General features: G+C 41.8%; 1 protein-coding gene across 4 annotated transcripts in view; it reads right to left on the bottom strand.

The window, feature by feature from the left end:
- DCAF5 (DDB1 and CUL4 associated factor 5) overlaps nucleotides 1-18,417 on the bottom strand; it is a 96,847-nt gene that overhangs the window by 27,091 nt on the left and 51,339 nt on the right. For all 4 annotated transcript variants that reach the window (XM_060140506.1, XM_060140515.1, XM_060140523.1 and 1 more), the window contains one exon: nucleotides 16,598-16,811. In XM_060140506.1, coding sequence (XP_059996489.1) covers nucleotides 16,598-16,811 — 214 coding nt within the window. The remainder of the gene's footprint in view (nucleotides 1-16,597; nucleotides 16,812-18,417) is intronic.

Below are 18,417 nucleotides of genomic sequence, written 5' to 3'. Positions count from 1 at the left end.
TTCACTGTCATTTGTCTCTAGGTATTTTTTTATTTCCTCTTTCATTTCTTCAGTGATCTCTTGGTTATTTAGTAACGTGTTGTTTAGCCTCCATGTGTTTGTGTTTTTTACGTTATTTTTCCCTGTAACTGATTTCTAATCTCATAGCATTGTGGTCAGAACAGATGCTTGATATGATTTCAATTTTGTTAAATTTACTGAGGCTTGATTTGTGACCCAAGATGTGATCTATCCTGGAGGATATTCCGTGTGTGCTGAGAAGTGGTGTAATCTGCTGTTTATGGATGGAATGTGCTATAACTATCAATTAAATCTATCTCGTCTACTGTGTCATTTAACGCTTGTATTTCCTTACTAATTTTCTGTTTGCACGATCTGTCCATTGGTTTAAGTAAGGTGTTAAAGTCCCCCACTATTATTGTGTTATTGTTGATTTCCTCTTTTAAAGCTGTTAGCAGTTGCCTTATGTATTGAGGTGCTCCTATCTTGGGTGCATATAGATTTATAATTGTTATATCTTCTTTTCGGATTGATCCCTTGATCATTATGTAGTGTCCTTCCTTGTCTCTTGTAACAAGGAAGTCTTTATTTTAAAGTCTGTTTTACCTGATATGAGTATTGCTACTCCAGCTTTCTTCTGATTTCCATTTGCATGGAATATCTTTTTCCATCTCCTCACTTTCAGTCTGTATGTGTTCCTAGGTCTGAGGCAGGTCTCTTGTGTACAGCATATAGATGGATCTTGTTTTTGTATCTATTTAGCGAGCCTGTGTCTTTTGGTTGGAGCATTTAATCCATTCATGTTTAAGGTAATTATCGATATTATGTTTCTATTACCGTTTTCTTAATTGTTATGGGTTGGTTTTTTAGGTCCTTTTCTTCTCTTGTGTTTCCCACTTAGAGAAGTTCCTCTAGCATTTGTTGCAGAGCTGCTTTGGCGGTGCTGGATTCTCTTAGCTTTTGCTTGTCTGTGAAGCTTTTGATTTCTCTGTCGAATCTGAATGAGATCTTGGCCGGGTAGAGTAATTTTGGTTGTAGGTTCTTCCCTTTCACCATTTTAAATATGTCACGCCACTCCCTTCTGGCTTGTAGAGTTTCTGCTGAGAAATCAGCTGTTAACCTTATGAGAGTTCCCTTGTACGTTATTTGTTGTTTTACCCTTGTTGCTTTTTTTGTTTTGTTTTGTTTTTGCGGTACGTGGGCCTCTCACTGTTGTGGCCTCTCCCGTTGTGGAGCACAGGCTCCGGATGCACAGGCCCAGCGGCCATGGCTCACGGGCCTAGCCACTCTGCGGCATGTGGGATCTTCCCGGACCGGGGCACGAACTCGGCAGGCGGACTCTCAACCACTGCGCCACCAGGGAAGCCCCCTTGTTGCTTTCAATAATTTTTCTTTGTCTTTAATTTTTGCCAATTTGATTACTATGTGTCTCGGCATGTTTCTCCTTGGGTTTACCTTGCCTGGGACTCTCTGCGCTTCCTGGACTTAGGTGGCTATTTCCTTTCCTATATTAGGGAAGTTTTCGACTATAATCTCTTCAAATATTTTCTCGGGTCCTTTCTCTCTCTCTTTTCTTTCTGGGACCCCTATAATGCGAATGTTGTTGCGTTTAATGTTGTCCCAGAGGTCTCTTAGGCTGTCTTCATTTCTTTTCATTCTTTTTTCTTTATTCTGTTTCGCAGCAGTGAATTCCACCATTCTGTCTTCCAGGTCACTTATCTGGTCTTCTGCCTCAGTTATTCTGCTACTGATTCCTTCTAGTGTTGTTTTCATTTCAGTTATTGTATTGTTCATCTCTGTTTGTTTTTTCTTTAATTCTTCTAGGTGTTTGTTCTTTAATTCTTCTAGGTCTTTGTTAAACATTTCTTGCATCTTCTCAATCTTTGCCTCCATTCTTTTTCTGAGGTCCTGGATCATCGTCACTGTCATTATTCTGAATTCTTTTTCTGGAAGGTTGCCTATCTCCACTTCATTTAGTTGTTTCTCTGGGGTTTTATCTTGTTCCTTCATCTGGTACCTAGTCCTCTGCCTTTTCATCTTTTCTATCTTTCTGTGATTGTGGTTTTTGTTCCACAGGCTGCAGGATTGTAGTTCTTCTTGCTTCTGCTCTCTGCCCTGTGGTGGATGAGGCTATCTAAGAGGCTTGTGCAGGTTTCCTGATGGGAGGGACTGGTGGTGGGTAGAGCTGGCTGTTGCTCTGGTTGGCAGAGCTCAGTAAAACTTTAATCCACTTGTCTGCTTATGGGTGGGTCTGGATTCCCTCCCTGTTGGTTGCTTGGCCTGAGGTGACCCAACTCTGGAGCCTACCCGGGCTCTTTGGTGGGGCTAATGGCAGACTCTGGGAGGGCTCACACCAAGGAGTACTTTCCAGAACTTCTGCTGCCAGTGTCCCTGTCCTCACGGTGAGACACAGCCACACACTGCCTCTGCAGGAGACCCTCCTACACTAGCAGGTAGGTCTGGTTCAGTCTCCTATGGGGTCACTGCTGCTTCCCCTGGATCCCGATGCGCACACTACTTTGTGTGTGCCCTCCAAGAGTGGCGTGTCTGTTTCCCCCAGTCCTGTCGAAGTCCTGCAATCAAATCCCGCTAGCCTTCAAAGTCTGATTCTCTAGGAATTCCTCCTCCTGTTGCTGGATCCCCAGGTTGGGAAGCCTGATGTGGGGCTCAGAACCTTCACTCCAGTGGGTGGACTTCTGTTGTGTAAGTGTTCTCCAGTTTGTGAGTCACCCACCCAGCAGTTATGGGATTTGATTTTATTGTGATTGTGCCCCTCCTACCGTCTCACTGTGGCTTCTCCTTTGTCCTTGGATGTGGGGTATCCTTTTTGGTGAGTTTCAGTGTCTTCCTGTCGATGACTGTTCAACAGTTAGTTGTGATTCTGCTGTTCTCACAAGAGGGAGTGAGAGCACGTCTTTCTGCTCTGCCATCTTGAACCAATCTCTCAAAAAATATTTTTAAATTTAGGAGCTTCCCAAGAGATCTGTTATGCAAGCCCAAGCATCCTGAATTTCCCTGTTGTCATCTACATCTTTGAGCAGGAAGCCATTGCCAACCCAGCTATGAGTTAATGACAGAGACGTAAGCAATCCCCTTTTATGAGGCAGCTTCAAACTGCCTGATCTCAGAAAGAGAGGACACTAAGCCAGATCTATTTTAATTAGGACTCATAAGAGCACTGTCTAATAGCAACCAGTGAGCAATTCTGAGAGTTCATTTATTTCCAAAGATTAACAAAAGTGCTTTGCTTTAAGTTTAGGTCAGCATTACTTCCTACCTTTTGGTCCCATCTGCTTATTCCCCCAGAAAAATAAAGGCCTACAGTTTTCTAAAGAAAATTTCTGGGCTTCCCTGGTAGCGCAGTGGTTGAGAATCTGCTTGCTAATGCAGGGGACACGGGTTCGAGCCCTGGTCTGGGAAGATCCCACATGCCGCGGAGCAACTAGGCCCGTGAGCCACAACTACTGAGCCTGCGTGTCTGGAGCCTGTGCTCCGCAACAAGAGATGCCGCAATGAGAGGCTCGCACACCGTGATGAATTGTGGCCCCCGCTTGCCACAACTAGAGAAAGCCCTTGCACAGAAACGAAGACCTAACACAGCCAAAAGTAAAATAAAATAAATAAATAAAAGAAATGCATTTCCATTCTAAAAGTAAATTTCTGACTTAAAAATGACACTGCAAATATCCAAAAAGTGTAAGTCCAATATATACACAACCTCATGCCTAATGAATACATTACTAAATACTTTGTAATCATTAAAAATCAATTTACCAGTCTTCAAAACACTAGTAATAACATGAGAAAGGAGGGAAAGAGACTCATGTTCAAAGATGAAGAAAGTGCTATCCACAGGGGTTAGGTGATCTGGCTCAGGGCACAGTGGAAAAAGAAGTGGGTTCAGTTTCCTCATCTGGTTGCTCATTGCTATGGTCTACATGTTTGTGTCCCCCCAAATTCACATGTTCAAATCCTAATGCCCAATGTGATAATATTAGGAGGTGGGGCCTTTGGGGGGTGATTGGGCCTTAAGGGTGGAGCCCTCATAAATGGGATTAGCACTCTTGTAAAAGAGACCCGGCAGAGCTCCCTAGCCCCTTCTGCCATGTGAGGAAACAGTGAGAAGTCAGCAGGCTGCAACCAGGAAGATGGCCTTCACCAGAACCCAATCAGGTTGGCACCCTGATCTTGGACTTCCAGCCTCCAGAACTGTGAGAAAGAAATTACTGAAATTATAAGCCACCCAGTCCATGGTATTTTGTTATGGCAGCCATAACAGACTAAGATACCCTCTGAGGCTCATTTAGTTCTAAGAGTCTATGATTACTCTGTGAAGGAATGATGTAAGCCAGATCAGAGCTGAAAATCCCTAAACTGCTGGCTCACAGTTGCTTGACGAGTCACTACATAAGTATGTTGAAAATAAGGAAACTCAAAGTCTAATCGTGTTACACTTCAATTTAAAAGTTTCCTCAACAACAGAAACCAAAGACCTCAGGATTTTAAAACTGGGCAAAGTACTTGAACAGACATTTTCCAAAGAAGAAATGTACAATGGCCATATACAAATGGCCAATAAGCACACAAAAAGATACTCAACATCACTAATCATTAGGGAAATGAATATCAAAACCACAAGGAGATACCACCTCACACTCATTAGGATGGTTACTATCAAAAAAAACCAGAAAATAGTTCTTCAAAAAATTAAAAATAAAATCACTATATGATTCATCAATTCCACCTCTGGGTATATAGCTAAAAGAACTGAATGCAAGATCTCTTAGAGATATTTATATAACAATGTTCATAGCAGCTTTATTCACAACAGCCAAAGAGGGAAGCAACCCAAGTGTCCAGCAAGAGATGAATGTATAAACAAAACGCGGTGCATACACACGATGCAATAGTATTCAGATTTTAAAAGGAAGGAAATTCTGACACAAGCTACAACATGGATGAATCTTGAACCTTATGCGAAGTGAAATAAGCCAGTTACAAAAAGACAAATACTGTATGATTCCACTTATGAGGTTCCTAGAGTAAGTGAGTAGTCAAATTCATAAAGACAAAGTGGAATGGTGGTTACCAAGAGCTGGGGGCAGGGGAGGGAGGGGAGTTAGTGTTTAATGGGTACAGAGTTTCACTTGTGCAAGATGAAAAACTTTTGGAGATAGATGCTCGTGATGGTTACACAACAATGTTAATGTACTTATCACTACAATTATACTTAAATATTTTCCCCTTAAAAATAGAAGAAAAAACGAAAAGATGAACCTTCATTGTCTTGACTTAGGGTCCATCCAGTAACTCCCTGCAGTTTAATGACACTATCTTGTTTGAAGTTAGGAAGTTGAAATTCAGGAGCCCAAAGGCTTTTCTCTCACAGCCTGTTTGGCAAAACTACCTACTATCAATAGTTAGGGGAAAAAATTCATTAATTACACACGAACCGAGCACTTATATGCCAGGCACTCTGGTGTTTACAAAGATATATAAGGTAATACCCGGGTTCTCAAGGAGCTTAAACCAAGTAGAAAATATACATGTAGGTACACAGCTACCCTGCCATGAAGTCGAGATCACTAGGTGCCATTATGAGAAACAAGGTGCCTGTTGATTCACAAAAGTCAAGGCAAGATAGATTTGAGCCCTGAGCCACCCACAGGTAAAGATGTGGTAGGAAAAGGCAAAGGAAAGAGGAAAGATAAAGTGCTCATGTAGTCTACTGTTTTAACAGAAACAGGAAGCACGGGTAACTCACTCCTTCATACCCTGCTCAAGTCCCTCAGGCCTTACTGCTTAGTGTACCTGATCTCCAACTGCCAGTATCCATATCTCTTTGCCTAAGGGCTTCTCGAAAGCTCAGAAGGCTGCAGAGTACTCTAGGGAATGAACACTCCCTGTGAGCAGGCTCCAGCAATGACTCATATCCCAGCTGCCTAGATCCTAGGTAGAATAACCCTGAAGTGTGTGTTCTATACCCTTTCCCCTCAGAATCAAACTCCAATTGCCCACAGTTGTAGTTGGCTCACTAAATCATCCTTCTTTCCCCTATTTCACTTTTCCACTCCTCTGATATTTACTGCATTTCCAAATAAATTACTTGCACCTGAAACTTGAACCCAAATTAAGACACATGGGGGAGGGAACACAAAAGAACTGTGTACTAATAATTTATATATAAAACATATTTATTATTCAACAGCTCATCATTTCATGCTCTGTGTTTAAAAGAGGCTATAAAACTTCATATAGAGAATTCCTGTTACCCTGTGCACCCCCCTCCCCAATATCTTCCCCAAACTAAACAAACAAAAAATAAATATTAAAAAAAGAGTGGGGCTTCCCTGATGGCACAGTGGTTGGGAGTCCGCCTGCTGGTGCGGGGGATGCGGGTTCGTGCCCCGGTCCAGGAGGGTCCCGTGGGCCATGGCCACTGGGCCTGCACGTCCGGAGCCTGTGCTCCGCGGCGGGTGAGGCCGCAGCAGTGAGAGGCCCGCTACCGCAAAAAAAAAAAAAAAAAAGAGTGAACCAAGGCTGGGCTTATCAGAGGCTTTTACTATTTCATTGCAAAGGATCAGTGCTTTCCCATTTGCTCAACTATTCACCAGAGAAAGCCATGAAAAGGTAAAAGGGGACTCCCAGACAGAAAGCTGACGCACAAGGCTTCCTTAGAAGGAAAAAAACTCCCACAGAGTTGAGGCCTCTTGGATTTAGTATGACAGCTCCAGAAATAGGTGGAAAATGAGTACCATGTACAGGCTTCCTCTCAGAGACAAGGGCAACTGCTGACCCTTTCTTCCTCTTGCAGCCACCACAAGGGAACAGCTCAGGATAATTTCCAAGGAAGGGGTCTCGACCCACTGCCGGCTAGTCAGACTGTTTAACTGTTCACACACACCGGAATCACAAAACTGCCCTGAGGAATTCATTTATGGCATTTCTTGGTTGTCTGCTGGGCCCCTTCCAACATTAAAAGTCGGCTGCCTAGGATACCGCTGAGAGAGTGAAATAAAAATGTGTTCATCCATTTATTCATTAAACAAGTATTTACTGAATGTCTACTATGTCTACAGTGTTGGGCACTGTCCCAGAGAAAGGACTGATCAGAAAGACCCTGTCCCTACCTTCATGTGACTTACATTTTATTGGGTGGGGAGAGGAAAAGAATTTTATGCATATATAATGTGAGTGAAGAGTAAGTAGGGGAAAAAAAGTTAAAAAGAATATATGTATGTAATGTGTCCAGTGGTGGCGTTACAGAGAAAAATTAAACGGCAGGTTGGGGCATGTAGGGAGTGCTGGGGGTGGTTAGTTTCATTTTATACAGGGTAGTCACAGAAGGCCTCTCTGATAATATGGCATTTTGAGTACAGCCCTGAAGGAAATGAGGGAGCAAGTTATATGGCTATCTGGGAGAAGAACAGAAGAATATTCTAGAAGGGACAGAGCTCTGGGCTATTTTAAAATACAAGGTAGGGGCGGTCCATTGGTTAAGACTCCGTGCTTCCACTGCAGGGGGCACGGGTTTGATCCCTGGTTGGGGAACTGAGGATCCTGCATGCGTGTGGCAGCAGCAAACAAACAAACAAACACCACCACCACCAAAAACCCACAAGGCAGCCAAAGGAGCTCTTTTTCTTTTCTTTTTTCTTTTCTCTTTTCTCTCCCTCCATCCCTCCCTTCCTCTCTTTCCTTCTTCCTTTATCTCTCTTTCTTTCTTTTTTTCTCTCCCTCCTCCCCTCCCTTCCCTTTCTTTCTTTTTAAACCTTTGCAGAAATAAACATCATTTCAAGTGGACTGAGTCCAGAGATACATTTAACGTCATCAGAGCAGCTGGAAAGATTCCTCTCCTCCCAGTTGAAGGAGGCTGAAGCCTCTGACTGAGGAGTGAGTGACAAATTAAAAACTCACTTCAGGGGGTTTCCCTGGTGGTGCAGTGGTTAAGAATCCGCCTGCCAATGTAGGGGACAAGGGTTTGAACCCTGGTCTGGGAAGATCCCACATGCCACGGAGCAACGAAGCCCATGCACCACAACTACTGAGCCTGCGCTCTAGAGCCCACGAGCCACAACTACTGAAGCCGGCGTGCCTAGAGCCCGAGCTCCTCAACAAGAGAAGCCACCGCAATGAGAAGCCCGCACACCGCAACGAAGAGTAGCCCCCGCTCACCGCAACCAGAGAAAGCCCACGTGCAGCAACAAAGACCCAATGCAGCCAAAAGTAAAATATAAATAAATTAATTAAAAAAAAAAACCAACTCACTTCACATGAGTGTTTCACCTTGTATCCTCACAGAGATAGATGGGGCAGGGCTCCGAATGAGAAAGAATGTTTTAGGGAGTCCATTATCTAGGCAATAGAAGCCCCATTTCCCCAAATGCTTTGAGGTATGGGGGATAGGAGGAGGTACGAGACCCACAGTCTACTTCAGATCAGAGAGTGGAAGACATACTTAATTTTAACTTGGCTTTGTGGGTAAGATGGGTGATACCAATGCAAAAATGAGCATAAGTTGTTGTGTGGATCCACACCATCCACAATCCTTCCCAGCTGGCCACAAAGGTTAAAGGTTGGTTACACTCTAACCCCATCTCTCACTGTTCATTCATTCCGTAGCCCAAGAGGGCAGCCTGTTTACTGATCTTGATGCAGCCCAGTCATCTTAAGTAGAGCTAACCTAAAGCCAGTGCATTTTATCTAATCCACTGTCAGTATGGAGGTATTAATTTGTTCAAGCACAGGGACAGAGCAACAACTGCTCCTCTTAATAGATTTCAAGGAACTACCACCATGACCACCACCAACAACCAAAAAGAAAAAAAAAAACAACCCCCCCCATATTAGCACCCTGTCACTATCTTATTTGCCCACATGTCCTCTGTCAATCTATTAACCTTTAGAGAAAACAGTCACTCACATAATACTCCCTACTCTGGTAGACTGCTGTAATGCCCAGCATCCCCTCCAAGAACTCCTGAAACCAAAAAAATGCCTCCCACTTCTCACCCACCCGAAATCCACGTTAAAAAGAGGAAAAAGTTCTAGCATGCAGGAGGAACAGACCATCTACTGATATACTCCAAAAATAACCCAGAATATGTCTTAGGTTCTTTGCTAACAGAGAAATCTCTTTCTGCTCAATTTCTCCGCTCCACTTCTCTAAGTAAAATATATGTATACGATATGTGTGTGTAAGTGTAAAGTGTGTGCATGTGTGTGTGCACAGCAGTTAATATTCCCCAATATCTGCTGATGGAGAAAGAGATATATCAATCAGCTATTATTCACTGAGTACCGATCAATTTACACAGTTCTCTCTAAGGTTCCTCCCATAGTAAATGAGTAATTATTCTCCAGTAAATGGCACGCCTGTCTAATTAACTGTATTGAATAGGATAGAAAAACCAGATGGCTCTCTAGCCTGGATCAGCAACAGCAGAAACTGCTATTTAACATTTAAATCAAACACAGCTCTCATTTCTCCCTGACCTTTGTCAGAAGGGGAAAAAAAAATGTGACTGAACCATTTTGTGATGTGCCCTCTGTAAGATTATTTTCAGTAAAAGGTTTGCCAATTGGTATATAATATACCTTTGATCATATCACTTATACCCAGAGCCTGTCACAAATACTATCCAAAGCAAACAGGAAAAGTTTTCTTTGGAAATGGCCAAAGCCATAGGTTTATCTGATTTTATTTGTGGTCAGAGAAAATACAATTCCATTGGCTACCAATAAAAGCACACAAATATGCATACCCATAAGATTAACACTATTTTTTGCATGTGAAGTTTCACGTGATTTTTGCTTCTTTGGATCATTTGCCATTTCAGCTCCACTAGGCTCCTGGATTCTTTGGTTTATTAAAATAACTTTTATGGGTTCTGAGTAGGAAAAATTCTATTATTAATAATAAAAAAGTTCCATAAAGACAGCCAATAACTGTCAAATAATCAGTAGGGAAGAAATTAAAAAAATGCTCTAAATCTCTAACAGCTGCTTGTAACAAAGTAGGCTGCATTACTTAAAGATGAATCTCTGTTTGGTAAAACTCTTTTGGAAACCTGGGCAAGATGAGGTGTCATCAACCAAATGGCCTTCAACAATCAATTTCTCCTCTGTGGGCCTTAGTTTTTATACTTGGGGACTGGGAAGTGGGGAGACGGCATCACTCATTTCAGTCTGCAAATATGTATTTATATTGTTTATTCAAGCAAAGGTCTCCAGTCTTTCAGAGGAAGGAATATTATTTCCCTCTTCCCTTTTTTTAAGATACCCCAAAATGAGGTAAAGCTACTTAAACACTACAAGGAGAATGGGGCAGGTAGAGCAGGTTATACTCTGTTCCCATCATTAATATCTACCAGGGATTTCCTAGTGAAGCCCAAACTCCTAGTCAGGAACTATATATTAAAGGAGCACTGCCATGTTGTATCACCAGATCACATCAATTCCATTTGTTCCTAAGAGGAAATCAGGTCACCTAGTGGTCCTTTTCAGCTTAACAATTGAAAACCAGACTATATCTAGCAGGTGTGCATATACTCTAAAACCTTGTAAGCTTTCTAAGTTCTACATCAGTAAATGAACTAAAAGATGGTTTAATCCTTGAGTAAAATCTTAATCCAGGATAGCTAATACCTGAAATCCCTAGTTTTCAGGAATTCCATAAACTCCTTAATATTACATGCAAAACGATGTGCATATGTACATTTTTCTGAAATGGTGTTCAAAGCTTTTAGACTTTCGAAGAGGTTCAGGAGTCAAAAAGATTTACAAATAGCTGATTTAATAAACAAGTTATTTTCATGCTACCTTCTCTTTATAAAGTAAAGAGTCTCCTAAAATATTCACCTAAAAAATACATACAACAAGGAATTCCTCTGCCATAACTGTGTTCAGCTCTTCCTCATCAGCCCATGGAAGAGGCTATTGCCACTTGATCTGAAAACACAGGTGGCAGCAGGTCTATGAGGAAGAGGGTACAATCATAGGCAATGGACTGAGCCTAGTCCTGGTTCAGCTACTGATTAGATCTGCAGTTTCAAACTACTCTAGACCTTAGTTTCACATGGAGATGAAACCTGTTCAACTATACCCAAAGGTTGCTGGGAGGATTAGTATGACATGAAAGTGCTTTAGAAGCTAAAGAGCAAAAAATATATAAAAGAAAGGCAAGGAGAAGAAGAAAAAGTTAGCTTAAAGATACAAAGCAAGTCAAAGGATAGAATCTGAGAGTTGCATCTCCCCTATTAAAGGTGTGCCTTTATTTCAGGAGAACATATGGCATGCCAGGTCCCCACGTGAGCTTAATCAGGGCTGCATGGAGTTATTAGAAAAAAAAAAGCGGAGTTATAACTTTCTAGGTTCCTTTACTGGCCTGGAGTGCACTCCCTGGTGAATTCCTACACCTCTATTATACCCGTATAATGTCAACACAGAAAGGTTGAGTGGTGACGTAATGTCTGAGGCCAAGCCATGTATTCAAGGCCGTTTTGTTGGATTCACAGTGTACAAGTCAGCTCTTTTCTCCAGGGGATGAGATATGATGATTTAATTATCATGATTTTAGGGGTCTGCCATCTGTCAAGTTCAAGAGAAAGACCTCTGTAAGTGATCCCAATGTTCAGACACTCCAGGGCTCAGCCCTTTCAAGAAAACTTTATTATTCTTTCTCCTTCCTTCCCTATCCCACTTTCGGCAAGATGTAGGGATTACCAGGCCAGGTGTTAGATGAGACTAACGAAAGAGAAGACTTAAATTACCACACCGTCCATTTCCAGGCCACACAAACCAGTTAGCCTGAAAGACTTATTTCCCAGAAGCCTGAGGTGCTCTGCTGGACTCTCGCAATCTAGGGCAAGAGCCATTTAAGGAATTGTGAAAGAAAGGGAACAAAAGCTGGGTGCTGTCTTACAAGCGTGTGCCAGAAAAGCTAGCAGGTGGAAAACTGGCCTTTTTTAACCCTGTTAAGAGATTGGCTCACTAAGTATACAGAGGGGAGTGTGAAACTTGGGAGCCAGAATGTACCTAGTCAGGCTTCAGAGAGAAAATGAAAAACAAAAAAATCCAAGTATGATACAAAAGCAAGGAGGAGAACCTTTGGGTTCAGGCAGCCTCGAGGAAGGAATGCTGTTTGTTGTTTTACTAAAAGATTCCTCACTATACTGCAAGATTAGAAGATGGGCTGCCTTTAAAAAAAAAAAGTTAAGGCTTTATTTGGGGCTAATTGTTCCTGTTGATGCCCAATCAATCTGATGTCACTCATGTCACCTTATCTGATGATAGAAGTTATCGAACTTGAATAAGATTATACTAGCAATAAACAAACCACGTATTCTTAGCCAAAAGTGGGGGTGGCAGAGCGTATACACAGGGGTTTGAATGACAATCTCCAAGAGGGTACGAACTGGCAGTCACGTGAATGTGTCTACCACAGCATCTGGCACACAGCAGATGCTCAGTAAATATCTGCTTTCTTATTTTATAAGATGGAGGGGATGAAAAGGCATGAAGTTAGGAAGGGTTCAGTAGGAAACAGGAAAAAGGAATGTGTCTCCACTCACCTATGCATTAGTGACAGACCATGAAACTAAACATGACAGAAAAACATCCTGCTGAAGCACAGAGGTTTGAAATTGGTGGCTCTAATAAAGAATAGGTGTTATGGTTCACAGGTCTGTTTAATTCATACAATGAAGTATGAATTTGCTGCAATACTTAAAAATCAGGATACTTCACGTAACAAATCTTTACTTCTGGCTTCCCTCGAAAAAACCAAAGGCCCTCCTGGCAGCAATGGGCTGAAGCTGCGTCAAAGCTTCATTTATACGGCATTCCCTTAGATTTAGGATGGGGTGGGCTCTCCAGCTGGCCACGGTCCCCACTACTCACTAATGTTTACTTCTAGCCCAACTCACTCATTTTTGCTGCTTGCCTTGCTTCAGGCATTACGTTGTGACCTTCTGTATAGTGAAAAGGAGTCTCCACTGAGAGCTCAAAAATCTGGGTTCTAGTCCTACTCAAACTTGTACATGTCTTAACTTGTATACCTACCCTCTCTAATCCTGTTTTCTCATCTGTAAAAGGAGGGGTTGTACAAAATGATCTCTAATAGCTCTATAATTAGAACTGATCTACAATGGTGGCAATGTGTATGGGGAAGACACAAAGTAGGCTCAGTTGGTTTTATGCTTTATTCTGATCTTGAAACGTTAGTTTCATTTTGGGGCTAATGAATTACTTAGTGAACCTAGAACAGTCTTATAGGAAGTACAGGCTCTCTGGCATAATGGTTTGATTTGTGTGGACTGAGTAATAGTGTAATTAAAAGCCAGAAGACTGTCTCAGATAGATAGGTCGCTTACTGCCTTTCTTGACCATGTTCATTCCTATTATGGAAATACGCAGATTCCTCTCTGGGATGGTTACTTACCCAGCCTATGACTAAATGAAGAGTTCCAGAGCACAGAGCCTCAGGCTGTGGGCGTACTCAAAGCATACAAGAAGAAGATCAAATATAAAGACCGATATAAGGAAAGGGTAGGCTTTGGAATTTGAAAGCAGCTAAAAAGATCCTGTCTGAATCAGTCAAAGAATACACCTATGGGTCCTGCAGATCATACTGTAACTGTGGCAGCTGCTGCTTTAGCCCTGAGTGTGGAAAGTCAGAGCCCATAAATCACCTTTGAGAGACATGTTTCAGGAATGAGACAATAATTTTGGCCTCCTATGCTACACTTAGAAAGTATAAGCTCAGGAAATTAGTTTCACTGAAAATCCATTATTTAATTCATCCTCCTAAAGCTCCTGGAAGTTGAGCAGGAAAACAGGTACTTATCAATCCTGACTTACAGTTATACAAGGCTTAGGCCTGGAAAGCTAAAAACCACACATTGACCAAAGTACTCAAGATTCACTTCAACAAATATTTATTGTGCTCTCAGTGTGCCAGGCATTGGAGACAAGATAATGATGAATTAGCTACATTTCTTAGTCCCTAAGGAGTGAAGAAAACAGCCAAACATAAATCTCTGTACTTCCTATTCCCTAGGTTATATACTTCTGATAATCTATATAGGGAATATAAATAGACTTTAGCTCTGAAATGGATTTGAAGTTAGACTCAATGACTTCCCATCCTCCTCTATCCATGGCAAACCACTTATCCCAACCAAAAAGCAGTCTAGTTTGTCAGAAAGGATATATTACCCACAAACTTTTCCCATAGGACAAAAATCATACATAATAGTCAAATCTGAATAGAGAAAATCAAAAGCCATTCAATGTTTTTACCATTATATATAACCTGAAAGGCCAAAACAACTACATCTTGTCAATGTACATAACCAGGACCACCACAAAACACCTTGTGTGGCTCTGCCTATAGCAGTATCTGTACCTGTCCCCCCGTATCTCAAAGTGGGTAATTATAACCTAGGTCAAAAGTTCTCAATCAGGGGCAATGTCTGGGGACATTTTTGGTTGTCTGGGTGACAGCTGGGGGAGATGATACTGGCATCTAGTGGGGAGAGGCCAGGGATGCTGCTAATTATCCTACAATGCACAGGACAGCCCCACAAAATAAAGAATTATCTGACCAAAATGTTGACAGTGCCAACGTGGAGAAACCATGGCCTATGTGCTCTTACATATTGGTTAGAGGCCTTTGTTCTGGGTCTTTTTTTTTTTTTTGTGGTACGCGGGCCTCTCACTGCTGTGGCCTCTCCCGTTGCGGAGCACAGGCTCCAGACGTGCAGGCTCAGCGGCCATGGCTCACGGGCCCAGCCGCTCCGCGGCATGTGGGATCTCTCTGGACTGGGGCACGAACCCGTGTCCCCTGCATCGGCAGGCAGCCTCTCAACCACTGCGCCACCAGGGAAGCCCTGTTCTGGGTCTTTTAAGGACTCCATGCAGGCAGGCTCTGGCTGCTAACATAGGAACTAAAAGAAAACACAACATCCATTCTCCTTCACCTCTTTCTCCTTTCTCTCAGGGCCTGTGTCTCTGGTAATAAAACCTAATAAACCACTACATTTCTACATTTAGTGCCTGCTCTTTATTGTTCAATGAAATAAAATCACATGCATAAGAGGTTGACATGACAGAAGACAGAAAATCAACAAAAGCAAGGAGGAAAGGTAGACAGGGAGGCAGGGGCTTGGTTGTCATTTCCATAGCTATATGAAACTAAATCAACCATTCTGCAGAACAAAAAATTACCTATTCTATTGTGAGTCACATCATCTCTAGAAACTGCTTCTTTCTACCCAAGAAACAAACTGTCTATAAAAACTAAGTCTATCAGGCATTGTGGCCTCTCCAAGGAGATATCGCTTATATAACTGAAGCCACCTAGTGGTTTTAAGTGTAGATTGCAGCTAAGTAGGCCCTAGGACTCTGACAAATATAAATTCTGAATTTAGATACATATTCTCTATTTATAAAAGGGGAAATTCCTAGCCTGGACAACTTAAAAGATATTCTCAGTTTCTTTAACATGCAACTCAAGTAAAAAAGCATTTATTGTGCTCCTACTACATATGCTAATCTTTAAGCTATGATGTCGGGGAGCCTCTACCTCAGCTAGGGAGAAAAACCCCAGCTACTGCCTTCAAAAAGCAGGGTCTTCACAAGTTCTCAAAGAACTGTTTCTTTTATGCCCCTTGCCCACAAATAACTTTAAAGCAGTGGAGTACAGCATGTGAGAATTATATGTCAAAGTTTAACATAGTTGATGGATCCAAAGCAAACACTAAGAATTAGCAAGACTAAGGTTTCTATTTTTCCAATCTAGATGTGAAACGGCAATAAGATTTATTGTGTTTGAGAAGAAAAAAAAAATTTATCCATTTATTTGATCAATCTTACTTTATATTTGTTTTTACTCAGCTTGATTACTCAGACCAGTCCAACTGATCCATTCACTGACACCCACTTCAGAACTCTATGGCCAAGAGAGACAGGTATAGCAAAGGTAAAGGTATGTTTCTAAACTGCCAGCTCTAAGTCAACATCAGTATCTCGATTCCCAGTAAGACTGTGAAAAGGCTGGAAACTCACAGCTTGGGCTCTCCTTCCCAGTTGTGATACTGGCAATAAAAAGGAAAAACGTCAGCATCTGGCTTCCTCTCAAACAAAGCTGCTCAGCCCATTTCATCCAAGAAAAAGGTGCCATTCCAAGGGGCTATTCACGATGTGTGTCTCTTGGAGGGTACTTACAGTGTTTCATACATCATTGTGTTTCACTGATACAAAAAAAAGGTGTCTTTTTTTGGCAGGCTAATTTTCCATGGACTTCCTCCTTTCTTTTGAAATGACACACTCTTAGAATCTTAAAGTCTGTTCACAAACTTGGCAGAGCTAGGTTGCTCAGAACCATATTGTGGTTTATGGTGTGTGCCTCATACATATTACCCAAAGGCAGCTCTGATGGAAAAACTCACTATTAAGCCAGAATGTCTCCAGACACTTATTGTTTCCCCTCAACTGTTTCTACCTGACATGGCTAAAGAGAAATAAAGACCAGTACAGAAAGAACAATCTGACAGGAAAGCATGAGTGTGGGATGCAGGCGGCAGAAGGCACTTACCTGGTCACGATCTCCTGCAAAACAGCAGCTTTTCATGGTACATGAGTTGAAGTAACCCTGATTGTCAAACTGGAACACAGGCAGGCGGGAGTGGATGTCATAGAGCACAGGGGGCAGGCGACGTCTCAGGGCCAGGAGCTGGGTCCCGTTGCTGTTGAATCGCACACTCATGGCACTTTGGAGGGATAGGTTGCCCCCATAGCGCAGGAGAGAACTGGAAGGCAGAAAGCACAGGGTTCAGGCATGAGGCAGGCTGGACCAGAGTCTGCAAAAAACACTGCATTTTGTACCAGGACCTCCTGTCAGGCTTGCACATCTGAATTTTGGTAGAAAGTTGTTTTTATGCAGTGGGCTAGAAGGTAATAAAGAGGACGGGGATGACTCCTTGATTACATTAAAGCAAGTTATTTAACCTGGTGGTTCCCCTCTTCAATCTCTGAAAGGCAAATTACCAGTAAATTTATAGGAAAAGGATAATACAAGCATCTTGAAAGAAGAGACATATTAAAATGATTAGTTCTTTTATTTACCAGAGCTACATACGCAAATAGATACTTGTCAAGACCCTGGGAAGTCAGTGGTGTCCACACTAACTGGCTAATCATGGATGGTATTTAAGGAATATATTTGTCCTTTGAATTAGAGATACAAGAACCATCAGCCAAAACAAGATATTCTAGTTTATTCTGGACTTTTAAAAAGACAATAATCACTTTATTGCTTACACATTTATTTTTGAATTTTCAATCTGTTTAGAGAATTTTTATATTCCATATGGCACAACTCAAGAATAAATATTAAAGAAAATTTTAAATTAAACACAGAGCAAGCAGTTACAACAATTAGAAAAGTAAGATGACTTGTTTCCCTTTACAATTCCCAAAGAATTTATATTTAGCTTTAAAATATACTTTGGCTAATATATATAATTCCATTTATCCACCTTCTACTAGAGAGTGGTATGATCTGGTTCACGCAGTATTCTTCTGTAGTTTCATAATGTTCATAACATTTTTTAAAAGTCACACAGTATGGTTCGAAATAATTTATTTTGATGACTCAGAAGATACTTACAATGTGTTAACTAGGATGGCAGTGAACATTAACAATTATACAGTACTAAGTAACAAATGGTGTGTGTTTTAACTTTCTAGTAGTCAGGCTCCTTGATTATGATTACCCGGACACTATTTTATTATAGAGGGATGACGGTTCATTGTCCATGTCAACCAACTTTTCTTTCTTTAATTCTTGGAACACGAAATTACTGGTAAGAAAGTGAGATTAAGTATATGCACTGGAGGGACGTCCCTGGTGGTGCAGTGGTTAAGAATCTGCCTGCCAATGCAGGGGATGCAGGTTCGAGCCCTGGTCCAGGTAGATCCCACATGCCATGGAGCAACTAAGCCTGTGTACCACAACTACTGAGCCTGCGCTCTAGAGCCTGCAAGCCACAACTACTGAGCCCGCACGCCACAACTACTGAAGCCCGTGTGCCTAGAGCCTGTGTTCTGCAACAAGAGAAGCCACTGCAATGAGAAGCCCACACACTGCAATGAAGAGTAGCCCCCGCTCACCGCAACTAGAGAAAGCCCATGCACAGCAGCGAAGACCCAACGCAGCCAAATAAACAAATTTATTTTTAAAAAAGTATATGCATTGGAGAATGCTATAGAAATGAGGGCCACATCAATGCTATTAACTCACTCTGCTTCACAAGACACTGTGGTCATGAAAAGAGATTCTAGTAATTTAAGAAAAAAAGTTTATAAATTTAGGGAATCAGAGCTGGAAAGGGCCTTGAGATACATAAATTAGAG

The sequence above is a fragment of the Lagenorhynchus albirostris genome, chromosome 1 (genome assembly GCF_949774975.1).
Source record: "Lagenorhynchus albirostris chromosome 1, mLagAlb1.1, whole genome shotgun sequence".
Taxonomy (NCBI): Eukaryota; Metazoa; Chordata; class Mammalia; order Artiodactyla; family Delphinidae; genus Lagenorhynchus; species Lagenorhynchus albirostris.
Note: the sequence above shows the minus strand (reverse complement) of the source record. Positions and strands in the feature narration are given on the sequence as shown.